This window comes from Carcharhinus amblyrhynchos, chromosome 1, assembly GCF_965287045.1.
Source record: "Carcharhinus amblyrhynchos chromosome 1, sCarAmb.v2.hapA, whole genome shotgun sequence".
Taxonomy (NCBI): Eukaryota; Metazoa; Chordata; class Chondrichthyes; order Carcharhiniformes; family Carcharhinidae; genus Carcharhinus; species Carcharhinus amblyrhynchos.
Genome location: NC_137324.1, coordinates 180,561,896 through 180,579,530, shown reverse-complemented (window position 1 = coordinate 180,579,530; position 17,635 = coordinate 180,561,896). Strand labels below are relative to the sequence as shown.

The 17,635-nt window shown below is 43.4% G+C and overlaps 1 protein-coding gene across 3 annotated transcripts in view; it reads right to left on the bottom strand.

The window, feature by feature from the left end:
* The window catches only part of LOC145348179 (complexin-1), a 212,301-nt gene that overhangs the window by 81,265 nt on the left and 113,401 nt on the right, over positions 1 to 17,635 (bottom strand). For all 3 annotated transcript variants that reach the window (XM_080196390.1, XM_080196382.1, XM_080196373.1), the window contains one exon: positions 11,313 to 11,426. In XM_080196390.1, the coding sequence (XP_080052516.1) occupies positions 11,313 to 11,343 (31 nt within the window). In that variant the 5' untranslated portion in view covers positions 11,344 to 11,426. The remainder of the gene's footprint in view (positions 1 to 11,312; positions 11,427 to 17,635) is intronic.

Here is a 17,635-nt window from a genome sequence, read left to right as displayed (position 1 = left end):
GATCTAGATTTTACTCAGGTAGCCACAGCTGCCCACCTTGATGGCAGCCAGATATTTCTCAAAGCTTTAAGCAGTCTTATTAATGACTGGGGAAAAAAGTTTGGAGGACAAAAATAAGATTATTTGGAAATTGTATAGAAAATTTGCACATCCAGTGCCACAAAACTGAAAGGACTATTACAGGATGCTGGAGTGCTTGATAAACAGCAAAGCTCATTGAGCAAGTCACGCCTCAATGTGACATTTGTGTTAAATACTGGAAAACACAGTCATGTTTTGTTGTGAGTCTGTCACTGGGCAGGAAATTTAATCATACAGTGGCAATGATTTAAAAGTATGAGACAAGGATCTGGACAATTTTTTGCCACACTTGACAGATATGGAGACCAGATTTAGCCTATGGTAATAAATGGCGAGGACCAATGGATCATTGTTGATAAGGTCCTGGGGAAATGGGTGGGTACTGGATTAGAAATGTCCAACAAAATTCCTGACGGATAATGGAGGGGAATTTCTGAATGAGAAATGTTGGGACAAATGTGAAAATTTGAATATCATAGTTATGCATACTGCACGGAGAGCCCGTTCAGCAATGCTTTATGTGAGAGGAATCATGCAGAGATTGATGATATATTAAATAAGGTACTGGTTGATCAACCAATTACCAAGTTGCAAGGACAGTACATGCAAAGAATTATTTGCAAATGGTGGGGGATACAGTGCATACCAACTGGTGTATGGAAGGAATTCAAAGTTGCCTTCAATGTTACTGGATGCTTCACCTGCTCTTGAAGGAACTGTCATTAGCCCTACTTTTTCTGCCCATGTGAATGCCTTGCATGCAAACAGGAAAACTTGCATTAAAGCTGAAGTTTCAGAGTAAAATTTATTGAGCTTTAGGCCATTGGAACCACAGTTTAATCAAGGTTCATGGTATATTACAAAAGAGAAGGGATGAAAGAATGGAACAGACCTGATGATGGAAAAACAATAATTGTACAACATGGGAATCAAACTGTTAGGGTACATTCCTCAAGGCTAATTAGCACTGATTGTTCCTTTACAGATTCCAAACAAGTCATAGAAAGCAAAAAAAGCACAATGCACTTCACACATTGGATGGTTACAATACACAAAGATCATGCCCATTGGCCCACCGAGAAACCAGGAGCATATTATGGCTGATAGAGGTGTTGGCTTCGCAGGATTGAGACTAGCAGGCGATGGAGGTTCAACAAACGAAGGATCTTTATTAAGGAGATGTGTTCATCACAGGCTGCAGACAAACTCTGCATAGTTTCCCTGTGCAAATGGTCAATGATGTCACTTCCAATGACATCATATTTGTTCAATGTTAATGTGTTCTGTCCAGCTTCAATGCTGCTGGTAAGAAATCACTATCAATGCTATAAATACACAAGAGGGATGACTGAATACAGACAAAGTAATCCTGAAGCATTGGATGAAGTTATTCATCTGAAAGTAAGAATGAGAAAAATATATATTCCAGTAGAGGATGGTATGTGGAGGAATGCCACTATTACAGGGAGAGCAGGAAAAGCTGCTGCAAAACACAAACATTGGCTGAATGTGCTGGATGAAGGATAGGAGGTAAAACTAATGGATTGACAATAGAAAATGCAGTATGTCTTCTGAAAGTGGTCATGTCCCAAGGAAAAGGTCATCACTTTATACCTCTACTTGTGTTGAGAAAATAATAATTTCCCCTGGCGTTTTCAGGCATTTGTTCACATGAAGACCTGTAGACAATTTCCCCTCAGTGGATAAGGATGACTTCACAGTAATTTAAACATCGCTATGGCTTTGCAAAGTCTGGAAATGAAATTGATAGTAGATACAGAGTAATGGAGTTTCAATGCTTACAGCCATATCTCCATCATCTAACTTCTGGGACAAGCCTAGACAAGTGGAAGTGAAGCCCGAAGTCAGCTGATTGGTCAGCTCATGTCATGTGAGCCTTTCAGAAGATCACCTTTAAAAGGGTCAGGCGGGACACCTATCTGTCCTGAATACCTTGTACTGGGGGGTTTTTAAACATCCAATCTGACAACTCTTTGAGCCTTGAGCTCTGTTATAGACACATCATGGGGGCGATTCTCCCAGTGCTCTGCACTGCTCGAGAGCTCAGCAAGCCAGGAGACATCAGCGGAGGCTGTTCAGCAAGCTCCCTGCTGGGTGCCACGGCCTCCACATGCCACATCATCGGGGACCGGATTTCCGGCGTCGTCAGCTCTGCATTTTATATCATTAGCGGGCCTGGGACTGAGGTCTCCTGGCCTCTTTCCCACCACACCAGGGGCAGTTCACTCCAGGAGGATTGACAAGAGCTGATGGCCTGACCCCACTGGAGTGAAAGAAGGCGATAGTGGTTGGGGGTAAGGAAGAGGGTGCTCCCTGGGCATTACCAGCCTGGCCCCTGGCACTGCCCACCAGGCATCGGGTAGTGCCAAGGGGGTGGGGCTGTGGTTACCCTCCTGCCACTCTGCATTGGAATTGGTGGCAGAGGGAGGGAAGGGGGAGAAAGGGAGGTAATGGTCAGGTCTGCTGGGGGGGTGGCATCAGGAGTCATCCAAGATGCCAGTGAGTGATCGGGGGTAGGGGAGAAATCGGAGGAGCAGTGATTCAGGGTTGCTGTGCTGGCCAGCAATCAGAAGGCTGGTAGTGTGGAGCCACTGCACATGCCGATCTCCATTATGATAGATTGGCGCATGCGCAGTGGCTGGCTCAGCGTTATGCTGCCAGCCTCGCCAACAGAATAGGCCCTGCCCCCAAATATTCAGCGTGAATCTCACTGAGGCACTCTGTAGTGCACAGGTTTGATTTGATTTATTATTTCACTGTATATTAATACATGTGACAAAGTATTGTTTCTTGCACATTATGCAGGCAAAGCATACCATTCATAGAGAAGGAGAGAGTGCAGAATGTAGTGTTACAGTCATAGCTAAGTGTAGAGAAAAATCAACTTAATAACTTAGGTCCATTCAAAAGGCTGACAGCCACAGGGAAGAAGCTGTTCTTGAGTCGGTTGGTACGTGACCTCAGACTTTTGCATCTTTTTCTTGACGGAAGAAGGTAGAAGAGAGAATGTCCGGGGTGTGTGTGGTTTTTTTGCCGAGGTAGCGGGAAGTGTAGACAGAGTCAATTGATGGGAGTCTGGCTTGCGTGATGGGCTGGACTTTGCTCACAACTCCTTGTAATACTTTTTTGGTCTTGGACAGAGCAGGAGCCATACCTAGCTGTGATACACCTGGAAAGGATGCTTTCTATGGTGCATCTGTAAAAGTTGGTGAGAGACATAGCTGACATGCTAAATTTCCTTAGTCCCCTGAAAAAGTAGAAGACTCCTGAGGTGGGCTTCAACTGTTGTCATCGCACCAGTTCACCAGATTCTCTATCTCTTCCCTGTACTCTGTCTCATCATCATTTGGGATCCTATTCACTCCAGTGGTGGCATCAGCAAACTTGAAAATCATGTTCGAAGGGAATTTAGCCACACAGGCATAACTGCCAAGATTATCAATTTCCAAGATCCACAACCTGTTTAACAGCCTCAGTTCACTTATTTCACAGCTACCCAGTTCTACTTCCTGTTTTTTTTTCATCTGGGATTACAAAGATCACAAGCTTCATCATGTCTTAGAGGCCAATGTTCCTCATGCTCCATCACCTGCTTCATTTTCTCCCAACCTCATTCCCTACTTCCAGTTTCATTCTTTGGTTGTATTCTCACTGTCCTCTCTATGAATCTGAACATCCCAAAATATGTTTTGTAAATTGCCGGAATTATCCTGCTTTGCCCGCCTGAGGTTCATAACATCCCATCCACAGCCAATGGAGAATGCAGACTCCAGGGCAGGCCAGGCAGTAAAATTCCAGCATTCCATGTTTCTTTCATCGCAGCTCCCGCCTGACCTGCTGAGTGTTTCCAGCATTTTCTGCTTTTACTTAAAAAAAAGGATTTGTTTCTCAAACAGTGCAGCTAAAATTAAAAAATGCAATCAATCTCCTAATCATAAGCATCATAAAACATCTTAGATAATAGAAATCAATATACAAAAACTGATTAATGAAACAAGCCAGTAACTATTGTAAAACGGCCCAATGTTACACAGATTTAGTAACAGCAGCTGTAATCTGACAAAAGGGTGCAATCACCCTAATTTAATGGAGTAATTGGATTTGACTATTTAGATATTTAAATCAAAAACTCAAATAACCGAGCTATTTTAGCAGCAGAGATTCCCCTACTAAGTTTAGCTGCTGCACATTTTATAAGTCATTTGGGCTCATTAGATCTAACTGTCTTAATTATTAGTTCTGTAATCATCCACAATTATATCTTTAAAATTACATTCAGCAAATTCCACTTTCCATTATTCTGTTATACATCTGATATTTTTCAATCTTCCCAAACGCAAAATCACCCTATGCTCAGTTCAGTGGTTTTTAATCATTTTCTTTATCGATGCAGCATCTGTGCTTGGGCTCTGATGAATTGCCTGATCCAAAGACTGTTTAATGGAATGAAACTTACTGCAGCACTCTCCAGTATTTTCCTGCAGTCAGCAGATTCTGATTATTAAATCTATCAAATCAAAGCCCAAGTAAGTACAGCTCAGATAGCTAATCAGAAATACACACAAAATGCAGCAATACAATAAACAGTGGGATTAATCTGTCACAATTACCTGGGATTTTAAGAAACTGGATATTTCAGGTAATCACATCTATAGAGGAATCTGGCTGTGCAAAATTTGGACCAGTAATTCCCAACGTTTGTTTTGAGGTTGAAGCATATCTGAGGTGCACACTCTGGGGCAATTCACACTGATATCACATTGGGCGGCTGTTAATATACACAGTGAGTGCCCACTGGAAGTATACAGCTCAGCAAGGTTATGACATATCAACTATTTAAGAAGTAAATTTACTGGGCAGATATGGCCTCCAGCTGAGAGCCTTTCTTGCTCTCCCCCTCTACCTTTCAGCAGCCTGTCCTGTTTGTATGACCTTTCTTTATTTTCCCCAAGGGGAATGCCTCTAAAGTACTCATGTCTGGTAGTGACTGTACTGTGCAGAAGCACTGAACTCAGCAAAAACACCTTCAACATCCAGCACATCAATCCCTGTGCACTCCCACAACTTTAAACAACACCCCAGCAAACATCCTCTCCTAATCACACACGCCTGAACGTGTTCAGCAGCAAACAGGACACCCCATCCACCCGTATTATTTGAAGGAAGCATCATGATTTCCCGGTTAGCTGCCGGTCGATCTCTTCTTGCAGTTGTGACAATTTGACAATTGCCTTGTCTTGTTTAAAGTTGCAAAAATCCATGAGGCGAGGAATGGCAGGTGTTAAAAGACTTTTCACTGGTTTCAAGGCTTCTGCATACACCAGTGGGAGGCAGTTACTCAGTGGTATTGTCACTGGAATAATAATCCAGAGACTCAGATTAATTCTTTGGAGTCTCAGGTTCAAGTCCCACTACAACCAATGGTGAAATTCAATTAAAATCTGAAATTAAGGGCAGAATGTTACGAGATTTTTTTTTCTAAGTGTCAGGCAGGCATGAAACTGGGAGAATTCCAGATCCATTTTTTGGGTGGTTTTCAGGCCCAATCTTATGCACTCTGTCTTTAAAATTTTGGGTGAGTCTATTTCTCGCTACAGAAGGCAGTGGGTGGAGCTTAACATACCTGATAGCCTGCAGAGAGAGGTATTGCGCATGTGCAGACCTCTGATACTGCATGCGTGCATTAACAGTAGCAGGGTTCTGAGAGACAGAGCTGTCAGGCCTCTGCTACTGCAGGCAGCCTCACGTAGCAATCGTGGGGGCCCACGGCCTGAGAGCTCCCCCCCCACCTCCGCCTAGACTGATCACAGGCGCCCTCCCTCCCTCTCCGATCATGGCCCTGCCACCCTCCATCACTGAGAGGGGTCCCCTTCCCACTCAGGCTCCCCCCATTTGTCCCACCCCATTGGCCTTGTCCACCCACAGGCTTAGCCCCTGGCACTGTTCCCCACAGGCCCTGCCCACTCACTGGCACAGTCCAGTGGGCATTGCCCAGGTGTCAAGGGCCCTTGCCCCTTGCCCTTGGCCTCCCGGGTGGCCTTAATGACCTCCAGTTCTACCAGCGAGGCCAACAGGACTATTCCCCATTTGTGAAGAATAGGTGTTTTCCTCATCAGAGAGAATCTCTCCTGGCGAGGTCATGAAGGCGAGTGAGCATGGACGACTGAGCAGTGGGCACAGTAAACACATTCAAAACACTACTTTAATAAATTTAAATACATTAACCAGCCTCACACCCCTTTCCACTGAGAAGCTGACTGTGCCAGAAATCTGCACATGGTAAAATTGGTCACGAAAACTGGTGCCATTTGTACTATCCACTTTTACAGCACTTTCCCACTGCAAAACAGGCATAAAAGAGCAGTAAAATTCCACCCTCAAAGTCTACTGACGACCATGAAACCATTGTCGATTGTCATAAAAATTCACTGAATGTCCTTTAGGGAAGGAAATCTGCCGTCCTTACCTGGTCTGGCCTACATGTAACTCCAGACACAGCAATGTGGTTGATTAAACAGCCTATGAAATGGCCGAGCAAACCGCTCAGTTTAAGGGAATTTAAGGATAGATAATAAATGTGGGTTGGGAACAATTTTAAAAAAGTCACCAGTCACAGGTGCATGAACACACGTTCTGGCACCCCGAAAAGCAAACCCTCTCATGCTTACTTGCTGGTTCTTGGCAGGTTAGGGTTTATCATTCAAAGATACTATGTGATCATGGGACACAGCTGACAGTCACCTGTCACCCACCCTGCTGCTGACCCACTCCCCATTCTTCCCCTGTGAACCCCCTCCCACCATCACTCACCTTTACCCAGGTGATGCTGAGCCTTGGGTGAGCATGACGTTGACAGATGTCACTATCTCTCGGGTGGTCTTACCTGCCTCTGGCTGGTAAATGTTGGGGTGGGGCGGGGGTGTAGCAGGATTTGTTCCCCTCCCACCCCCACCAGGAAGCTTGATCATGGGAAAGGTCTGCCCCTACTCAGCTGAGTAGCTGATTGGCCCTTAAAAAAAAGGTGTTGAGTGGCTCTGGTTAGCAGGCAATGGCAGCCTCTCCCAGCACCACCGCTCCCCCAACATCCTGTTCATTAAATACCACTTCATGTGTGAGGTTTCTGCAATCCAGTGAGGGCATCCTCACAGAAATCCCTTACTTCCTGCAACCTGTCATAAACTTGTGATAAAATGAAAGTAAGCAATCTAATCATTGGGAATGTGTTCTGGAGGGTGTAGAGTTAAATTGAGCAAACTATTTTTAAAATGGGGTCAGAAAATGGTGGATAAACTCAGCAGGCCTGGAAACATCCATGATGAGAGGAACAGAGTTAATGTTTCAAATCTACATGACCCGTCTACAGAATGGAAAAAAGACAGAAATATGACGATTTATACACTGGGAGAGGGCTGGGGCAGAATGGAAAGTCAGTGATATATCAGAGTTAAGGATCCAGCATCTTACAGATACCAATGTCCATCCCTCTGACCTCATTCCTTCTTCCAATCCCACCCATTGCCATGTATTCAGCACGCCCTCTGACCTTCCCCTCTCTGATGCTGATTGTCCTGGACTCAGTTTCATCCCTTGACAACTTCGCCTCAATGAATTCCGGGCTCAGCACTGTGCTGAACTCTGCTTCTGTTGTGTTAAAATCTCTGCTCACTTCTTTGGCCAGGAGTCCTCCTCCCATTCAACGGGTTCTTTCACTCACCTCCAGTATTCTCCCTCGATCTCACGTCCTCCCTCTGACCTCCTACCCAATTTTGTCCTTTTCATTGAGAACTGTTAACGTGACCTTGGCCAGCTCAATTTCTGTGCTCGAGGAGTTGAATTGCCTACGCCTAGTTATTAGCTTCACATCTTTCCTCATATTTTTCTAATTGGCAAGGAATACAGTAGGAAACAGGCATTCCAAGTTCCCCTCCTGGGATTTGGAATGTCCTAGCATTTAACATCAGCTAGGTTCTTAAACCATGATTGCAGTCTCAGATCAGGGCATGGCTGTGTTGAATGATTGTGGTGATAAATGGTTATGAGTCTGGTTCCTTCCAGCCTGGAGCTGAAGATATTTACAACATCTCACAGCAGACGGCCAAAGAATGAAAACATTGAATGAAAGCATCAGGACTGTTGCCAGGATACCAGTCCTGACCTGCATAATTCTCTGTATCTGATCATTCACCTGCCCGGTGATGAGGGATGGATTTAGTTTTGATTGTGGTAGAGGGAGAGTTCCGACAACCATAAAACATATTTCTTGTAGTCAGTGGCATTTTGCACTGTGGGGTTGCTGTAATCCTGCTCCATCTGATTCTTTCTGGCAACAGCCTTTAAGGCTTCATTCTGTGGCTATCATGACCAACTAAAGATGACTAAGGGACAACAAGACCCTTCCACTGATGACATGATAATGATGCTCATCCCACGCACAAGCGTCCAGCGTACCTACTGTGAGGGCCATACTGTTTATACAAAAGGTGCTAGAACAGTCCATTACCTCACTGAAATAATGCTTCAGCTCTGGGTCACCTGGGAAGAACCGGAAGATGTGTCAGGTCAGAATCAGTTGCAGAACATCTTTCAGCATCTGCCCTAGCCATAACTTTGTATTTATTCGTTTGTGGGACATGGGTGTCGCTGGCTGGGCCAGCATTTATTGCCCATCCCTAGTTGCCCTTGGAGGGCAGTTGAGAGTCAACCATATTGCTGCGGCTCTGGAGTCACCAGTAGGCCCGACCGAATAAGAATGGCAGATTTCCTTCCCTAAAGGACATTAGCGAAACAGATAGGTTTTTCCGACAATCGACAATGGTTTCATGGTCATCGATAGATTCTTAATTCCAGGTATTTTTCACTGAATTCAAACTCCACAATCTGCTGTGGCAGGATTCCAAACCGGGTCCCCAGAACATTAGCTGAGTTTCTGGATTAATAGTCTAGCGATAATACCATTAGGTCATCACCTCCCTTTTAGGTCGTACAGGCTAGCTTTAACTCGTACATGGCTCTCATAATTTTGGGCCCTTTGCTGAAATTTGCAGCCATTCAACCAGCCATTCTGGTTAACACTGGCTGTGTTAAGTTGATGCAGACTGCATCATAATGAATAGCCAAGCTTTAATCATGCAATACAATACTAACATCTGTCTTTGCTGATTACTGATTTTAGCTCTGAGTTTTCATTTATTACTGCTTTGTATCCCGGTCAACCTGTGCATTCTTAATTTGAACAAATAGTGCTTTGAGCAGAAATTCAGATCCAGAGAAAACTAATGTGTAAATGTTCATGTTTGAGGTTTCTTAAGAAGGGAATAATTTCTAACCAGCTTAAATTTGAGGTAGTAAGTGTTAAGCATCCATTCCAATCCATCAGAAAATGATTAAAATTAATCAATTTAAAATTCAGACACATTCTTGCTTAAAGTTTAGTCCATCACACTTTCTGCTGCTCCATTCTATGCTACTACTAAATTGCTAAAAGGGGATGTGAAAAAATTGTTGAAATTGTTGGATGTTGAAATGTGAAAAAATTCATACTTATTCAATTAGTCAACAGGGTTATCCCTCTCTGAACTGTAACTTTGAATTACTTCTCCCAGTTTATAAAGGTTGTTAAAGTTTTTTTAAATGATTTCCCCCGATAGATTCAAGGTGATTTTAGGTTGGTGGATCAGGATAAAACAATTTCCTCATTATTTTTATCTGCAAAATCCCAATTTTTCCCCTGTCTTTGAATCACTTCTGGACCCAAAAAGCACAGATATCCCATTAATTACAATATCATGTGTGAGAGTTCAGTTGGAGCGAGGGATCACAGCCAGAAAGGGCAGAGGAGTCCAGTCAGTGTCAGAGTACAAGAATAGGAGGAAGGGTTGGGATGTGAGTGGGAGAGAGAAGGTAAAATAGTTAATAGTTTCCCAGACTGGAAGTGGAAAAAGTGCAGTTTTGAAGGTTATCCCTTAAGGAATGTGATGAGAATTTTGCTTCTGGCAAATCACCAGCTTGATAGATTTTTGGATGGCAGATTGGCTGATACGGCAGTTGCAGCTTAGAAAGAGCTGGAAGCATAAGGTTCAAGGCTGAACCAGCCTTGACTGCTGATGACAGTGCAATGACTGTGGGGGAATTTGCCTGTCAGTTAGAATCCAGCTCACTGCACAGTTTGGAAATAGCCTCAAACCAGACATGGGTTTTTGCTGAGCTTTCTGCTGATTTCCATGAGAATGGGAATATACGTGGATCCTTAGAAAATTTGTAACCACAGTCAAATATGTCCTGAAACTTTGTGGGGATTCTCTCAATTTTCTGAGTTCCTGCAGAGAAATGCTGCAAAATGCCTGGATAAAGGGAATAATCTGCCATTTACACTGTAATTGGAGCTCCCCAGTCTCCCTCCGAAGGTACAACTGGAGATCAGGCGGGTCCTTGTGGGATTTCTACACTACACTCAATGCAAGAAAAACTGTGATGTCACTCAGTATTAGGCGTAACGATTCCGTATTCGTCATATTCAAACCTTGTTACTCAAATCAAACTCCTTATTACACAATATCCATCACATGATAGGAGTTCATATCATACTCCTCAATGCACATGGCCATTGAAGTGCCTATGTTACAATACTCGTTACTCGCATTATATCATTTGTTCCCTATATATATCCTTATCACTCCCTTCATCCTCTCTATTTCACATAATCCATTCCTCATCATTCATAACATACCCTTTATTGCTCATTATGTACAACAGATCAGTACAGCCCAAGAATCATATTGTTAACATTTGATATCAGGCCACTGTGGGGAAATAATTCAGAATGTCAGAATTCTTGTTTCTTATAATTCTTTTATTGTTCTCTTATTTAGTTTCTTCATCTTTAAATATTCTTCTTGTTATTTCTGTACAGTACTTTTACGTCAACTGTTTTATGACCATATTATTACTAAAATTTCTGTTTTATTGAATGCAATTTGTTAAGTTTTTGTGCTTTGGTGTTACATATTTTTGTTCCTTTTTCTTTAATTTTTATCTTTTGTTTTTGTTGACACTTTCTCTGTTGGCTGCTAATCCATGCATAAATTTTACTTCTCTTTGTGTGAATAATCTCACTGCAATTCTTTCCCCACTGCACATACATCGCCAGTAGAGGCATTTGTTACAGCCAGTTCCTAAAGGGATTGATGTTTCTCCCCAGTGATCAAACTTACCTCCCAGAGCTTGCTTCATAACAAAGTCCATGATCTTTTCTGATGATTTTCTGTATTTTCAAATTCAGTTGTTACAGTCAAGTCACACAGAAACAGTCCTTAGAAACTGGAAACCTGAAAAAAAACACAGCAAAGCTATTAACATCTGTACTTGGCAACACTAAAACAATATTTTTTGGAATACATTTGATTTTTAAAAATTCATTTACAGGATGTGGGTGTTGCTGGCTAGGCCAGCATTTATTATTCATCTCTAATTGTCCTTGAGATGGTGGTGGTGAGCAGCCTTCTTGAACTGCTGCAGTTCGTGTGGTATAAGTACACCCACAGTGCAGTTAGGGAGGGAGTTCCTGGATTTTGACCCTGTGACAGTGAAGGAATGATCCTTGGGCCCTGGGGCTCCGTCTACCATGTTGTTCTCAGCTCTTTGATCTTCAGTTTTTCATCCTCAAACCTCTTCATTCCAGTCAGAGGTGCAATGCCACTACTGGGCAATAGCTAATATAGTTTCAAAGTTTAAAAATTTTTAATGTTTACTTATTAGTGTCACAAGTAGGCTAACATTAACACTGCAATGAAGTTACTGTGAAAATCCCCTACTTGTCGCACTCCAGCGCCTGTTTGGAGAGAGAATTTAGCACGGCCAATGCACACCTAACCAGCATGTCTGGACTGTAGGAGGAAACCAGAGTGCCCAGGGGAAACCCACGCAGACATGGGGAGAACGTGCAAACTCCACACAGAGAGTGATCCAAGCTAGGAATTGAACCCAGGTCCCTGGCGCTGTGAGGCAGCAATGCTAACCACTGTGCCACCGTGCTGCCCTAATATACTCCAAAATGAGCCAGCAGAAATTGATCCACGATCTAGCATAGGGGCATAGTGGCTTCAGGTTTTGGTACCAGCAGAAAGCAGAACAATGGAATTGAAAGCCAGAGGCCATTGATTCCTAGAAAGCCATGGGCTGGGTCAAAAATAAATTCATGAGATCAGTGCAGAGGAGGCACCTCAGAACAATCACATGAATAGAGGAAGGCAAGGTGTAAACTAAACCTAAAATAGGAGACTTATAGATAAGTGGAGGACTGGGCAAGGAAATAGGATTGAGGGAGTGATTAAGATTTGCTTGGAGCACTCATTATTCAATTGATGTGATATTTCATGTCTCTATTCTGGTTTTGACCACCCCAACTTTACAACAAAAAATGTAAGGGAGACGGAAAGGTCATTTGTCTTATTGTACTAATTATAATCTGTTGCACTTGATTCAGAGAAAGAGCAGAATAGTGAAGTCCAATACTATCAGCAAGTAAGAAACCATATTGTGCATGAGAATCAAAACCAATCCCAATTCTGTGTACTGGTATATCCAAGACATCCTTTAATGCTATTTTATAGACATTAATTTATGGAATAGAATAATTCCTACAAATGTTCAGGAAAAGTTTGTATGTCTGCCCTTCAGAACTTAAAGGACAGAGACAACAAATTGTTTTTTGATTAAAATTCTGAAATTCAAAGTCTTATCTCCTCATTCACCAGGTTTAGAACAAAACACGCCCAGGGCAGCAGTCTGATTTCCACTGCTATTTTCATTTTTGTGTAGTTAACAAAATTCCACAGCTGTGTGGCTTTCTATAAATAATCACCTCACGTCACCCAGCTGAATAAAGGCGATCACAAAACGTATTTAAACATTCTGTCAAATGACCAGAAAAAGCAAATTTCAAACATTTCACATTGACTTTAAAAATGCTATCTGGGTGTTATAGTAAATATAAAGAAGTGATTGACTGATTGAATAACACGAGTAATACATAGCAGCAAACCCTGTGTCTGTTTCTCTTATTGCAGGTTCATAACACATACTAACTTCCAATGAGTTATCAGATATGTTCCTAGTCTGTTATCTCTCTCTGGCTGTGATTTCTCTAAGTACTGGCTGAGCTGCATGTTATAAAACACCAGTGTACTTTTTATACCCCACTGGCACAGGATTCATTTTCACCTCACTACGTGGGTTGTTTTGTCTGATATAGGTTAGGGGTGGGGGTGAGTCTTGAGTCCATACTCACCATCCAAATGAATGCCAGCGGGGGTCAAGATCCATAAGTCGTAGATCTCGCCAGTAACATTGTGAATTTGGATCTTCCCCATCCCTCACTGGCAAAGTCATCAGGTTCATGTCCATAACAGGCGTGAACCTGCTTTACATGCATTTTAATAAATGTTATCATTAATGCACTCCCCCGTTGGATAACTGCTGTATATGACACTGTGCTGATGTCATGTCACGTTGGTGCATCTCACAACAGGTTCACCTAGACATGTCTCTCCGAAGGCATAAAGTTTAAGTACAGCCCCCAGAATAGAGGGATAGAGGGACATGGCCAGACAGTGGCCTGGGAATGCCCCCCTGCACTGCACCTTGGCACAGGTTAGCACTGGCAGTTGACACTATGCCAACCTGTGCCACGTCAGGGGCAGGCCCCACTGGGAGGGAAGGCTCATTTGATGGTGACCAGGAACAGAGGGAGGAGCGGGGAATGCAGCCGATGGACGATTAGGGAGTTGGTAAGGGAGTGTAGAGAAGCCCCGAGTCCTCCGTGGTGAGCTGGGGGGAGGGAGGAAAAGATTAGTACATGTTCTGTTCATGGTGCTCTTTAAAAATGGTGCCTCAATCTCAGTGCAGCTGGGTTTTGCTGGTGTTTTAAGGCCCCACGCCCCCCCACTTGATGGCATGAAACACACACCTTGATTTTTTTTGGCAATATCGTAAGATCTAGAGAGAAAACTGCCAGGTTTCTCAACATTCTGCCTTTTTTTGGTAGAGTTCCCTCCACAATGAAACAAAATGCACTGCCTCAACTGGCAACCACTTCAATATCACCTCCTAAGCCTGTAATCACTCCTCCTGATAAGAACAAAGGCAGCAGGCACCACCACATCCACATTTCTCTCCAATTCACCCACAATCCTGTCTTCAAAACATGTAGACCATTCCTTCACTATCACTGGATCAAAATCCTGGAATTCCCACCTACAGCACAGTTGGCCTAAGCACATGGATTGCAGTGTTTCAAGGAAGTATTAAAACACCATCCTGTCAAGGATAATAAATAACGATGCCCCTTTCTAGCAATGCACAAATTCCAAGAATGCAGTGAAAAAAAAGCGCTACACTATAATCAATAAAAGAGGTGAAGGAGAGCAGCTTCCTGAATGTTCGACATATTAAATGCAGAATTTGCAATGAAACAAATTGAAATTTCAAGACTCAATAAAGAAAGATCCTGATCTGGTTTTGGCATTTCTTATCCCCTGATCGTTTATGCTGGTTTATGTCAATTTATGCCCAGTTTGAGTTGGGCATATTCTAATAAGATGGGCATTAGGAAAGTGGGTGAGATTTCTGACTGCAGCAACAAATACCAAGCCTGAAAGTCTGAAATTCACTGCATTAAGTGAACAGCTTCTCAATTAAAACAATCACGTTTTTAATTCTCACTCTGAGTCCCACAGTAACAGTTAGATTTCTCCAGCTACTTTGGAGGTCAATGTTGATGATCTCCTATCCTACAAGAACCATCTGACACTGAGCCAAGTGATTAAAACATTGTCTCATTCTCCTCCTTTTCATCCATCCTCCATCCCTTCTCTTGCTGCAGCATCACAGATGTCAGTCTTCAGCAATCTGATTCACTCCATGTCATATCAAAAATGGCTGAATGCACTGGATACAAAAGGTGACAATAATATTGAAGACCTGTGTTCCAGGACACGCTGGGCCCTTACCAAAGCTGTTCCAGCACACGTACAACACTGGCATTTACACGGCAATATGGAAAATTGCCCAAGTAAGTTCTGTACATAAAAAGCAGGACAGCTGCAAACTGGTCAACTACCACCCAGTCTACTCTTGATCATCAGTAAAGTGATGGAAGGGGTCATCGACAGTGCTATCAAACCTGCTCAGCAATAACCTGCTCAGCGACGTTCAGTCTGACTTCTGCCACACTCAGCTCATGACCTGCTTATAGCCTTGGTTTAAACATGAATAAAAGAGCTGAACTCTAGAAGTGAGATGAAAGTGACCGCCCTTGACATCAAGGCAGCATTCGACTGGGTGTGGCATCAAGGATCCCTTGCAAAAGAGTCAATGGGAATCTGGAAAAAACCTTCTGCTGGTTGGACTCATTCTCGGCACAAAGGAAGATAGTTGTGGTTATGGAGGGTCAATCATAACAGCTCTAGAACATCACTGCAGGAGTTCCTCAGGGTTAGTGTCCTAGGCCCAACCTTCCCGACTGTTTCATCGATGACCTTCCTTCCATCATATGGTCAGACATGGGGATGTTTGCCGATGGTTGCACAATGTTCAGCACCATCTGCAAATCCTCAGATCATACTGAAGCAACCTGTGTTCAACTCCAAAAAGCCTGGAGTGATATCCAGGCTGGGGCTGACAAGTGGTAAGTAACATTTAGAGTCACAGAGTCAGAGGTTTACAACATGGAAACAGGCCCTTCAGCCCAACTTGTCCATGCCATCCTTTTTTTAAAAACCCCAAAGCTAATCCCAATTGCCTGCATTTGTCCATATCCCTCTATATCTATCATACCCACGTTACTATCTAAATGCTTTTTAAAATACAAAATTGTACCTGCCCCTACTACTACCGAGCAGCTTGTTCTGGACACTCACCACCCTCTGTGTGAAAAAATTGCCCCTCTGGACACCTTTGTATCTCTCCCCTCTCACCTTAAACCTCTGCCCTCTAGTTTTAGACTCCACTGCCTTTGGGAAAAGATATTGACTATCTAGCTGATCTGTGCCCTTCATTATTTTACAGACCTCTATAAGATCACCCCTCAGCCTCCTACGCTCCAGAGAAAAAAGTCCCAGTCTATCCAGCCTCTCCTTATAACTCAATCCATCAAGTCCTGGTAGCATCCTAGTAAATCTTTTCTGCACTTTTTCTACTTTAATAATATCTTTTCTATAATAGGGTGACCAGTATTCCAAGTGTGGCCTTACCAATGTCTTGTACAACTTCAACAAGACATCCCAACTCCTGTATTCAATGTTCTGACCAATGAAACCAAGCATGCCGAATGCCTTCTTCACCACTCTGTCCACCTGTGACTTCACTTTCAAGGAGCTATGAGCATGTACCCCTAGATCTCTTTGTTCTGTAACTCTCCCCAAAGCCCTACCATTAACTGAATAAATCCTGCCCTGGTTCAATCTACCAAAATGCATCACCTCACATTTGTCTAAATTAAACTCCATCTGCAATTTGTCAGCCCACTGGCCCAATAGATCAAGATCCTGTTGCAACTGGAGATAAATGTCCACTATGCCACCAATCTTGGTGTCATCTGCAAACTTACTAACCATGCCTCCTATATTCTCATCCAAATTGTAGTTTTTTTTTTCTTGAGCCCCTAATCCTATAAATTAGCGCAGAGAGGATACCCGATTCTCTACACTGGTAGAGAATCCCACCCTTCCACCTCCTCTAACCTAAATTATAAGTGTGGGAAAGTTTTTTTTTGTTTTTGTTTTTTTTTCTGCTGGTGATTGTTTCAGGGATGGCAGTTCAGACAGTGTGCTGCATCTCCTGTGGGATGTATGTGGTGAGGGACTCCAGTAGTGTTTCAGGGGATTTTACTTGTAAGAAGTGTGTTAGATTGAAGCTTCTGGAAGAGCGTGTAAAGGAGCTGGAGGTGGAATTAGAGGAACTCCGCATAATTCGGGAGGCAGAGGTGGACATTGATAGGAGTTATAAGGAGATAGTCACTCCTAGAAATCAGTCTTGGGTCACTGCCAAGAGGAGGGGAAAGAAGCAAGTGGGGGGTCAATCCCCTGGGGCTGTTCCCCTCCAAAATAGGTTTTCGGTCCTGGAGGCTACAGTTGAGGAGGAATCAACTGGGGATAGCCAAAGGGAGCAGGTCTCTGGGGGTGAGCCTATTGTAAAAGCTCAGGTGGTTAGGGGATGCAAAAGATTGGGCCTCGTGATTGGGGACTCCACAGTTAAGGGGACAGATAGGAGAGTCGGTAGTAATGATAGGGACTCGGGGCTGGTGTGTTGCCTACCAGGGGCTGGGGTCCAGGATGTATCAGAGAGGATATTCAAGACTCTTAGGGGAGAGGGAGATCAACCCCAAGTTATAATTCATGTGGGGACACATGACATAGGGAGGCTAAGGGAAGGGGATATTAAGCAGAGATTCATGGAGTTGGGGTGGAAACTAAAGGCCAAGACAGACAGAGTGGTTATCTCTGGACTCTTGCCTGTGCCACGGGATAGTTTAGAGAGG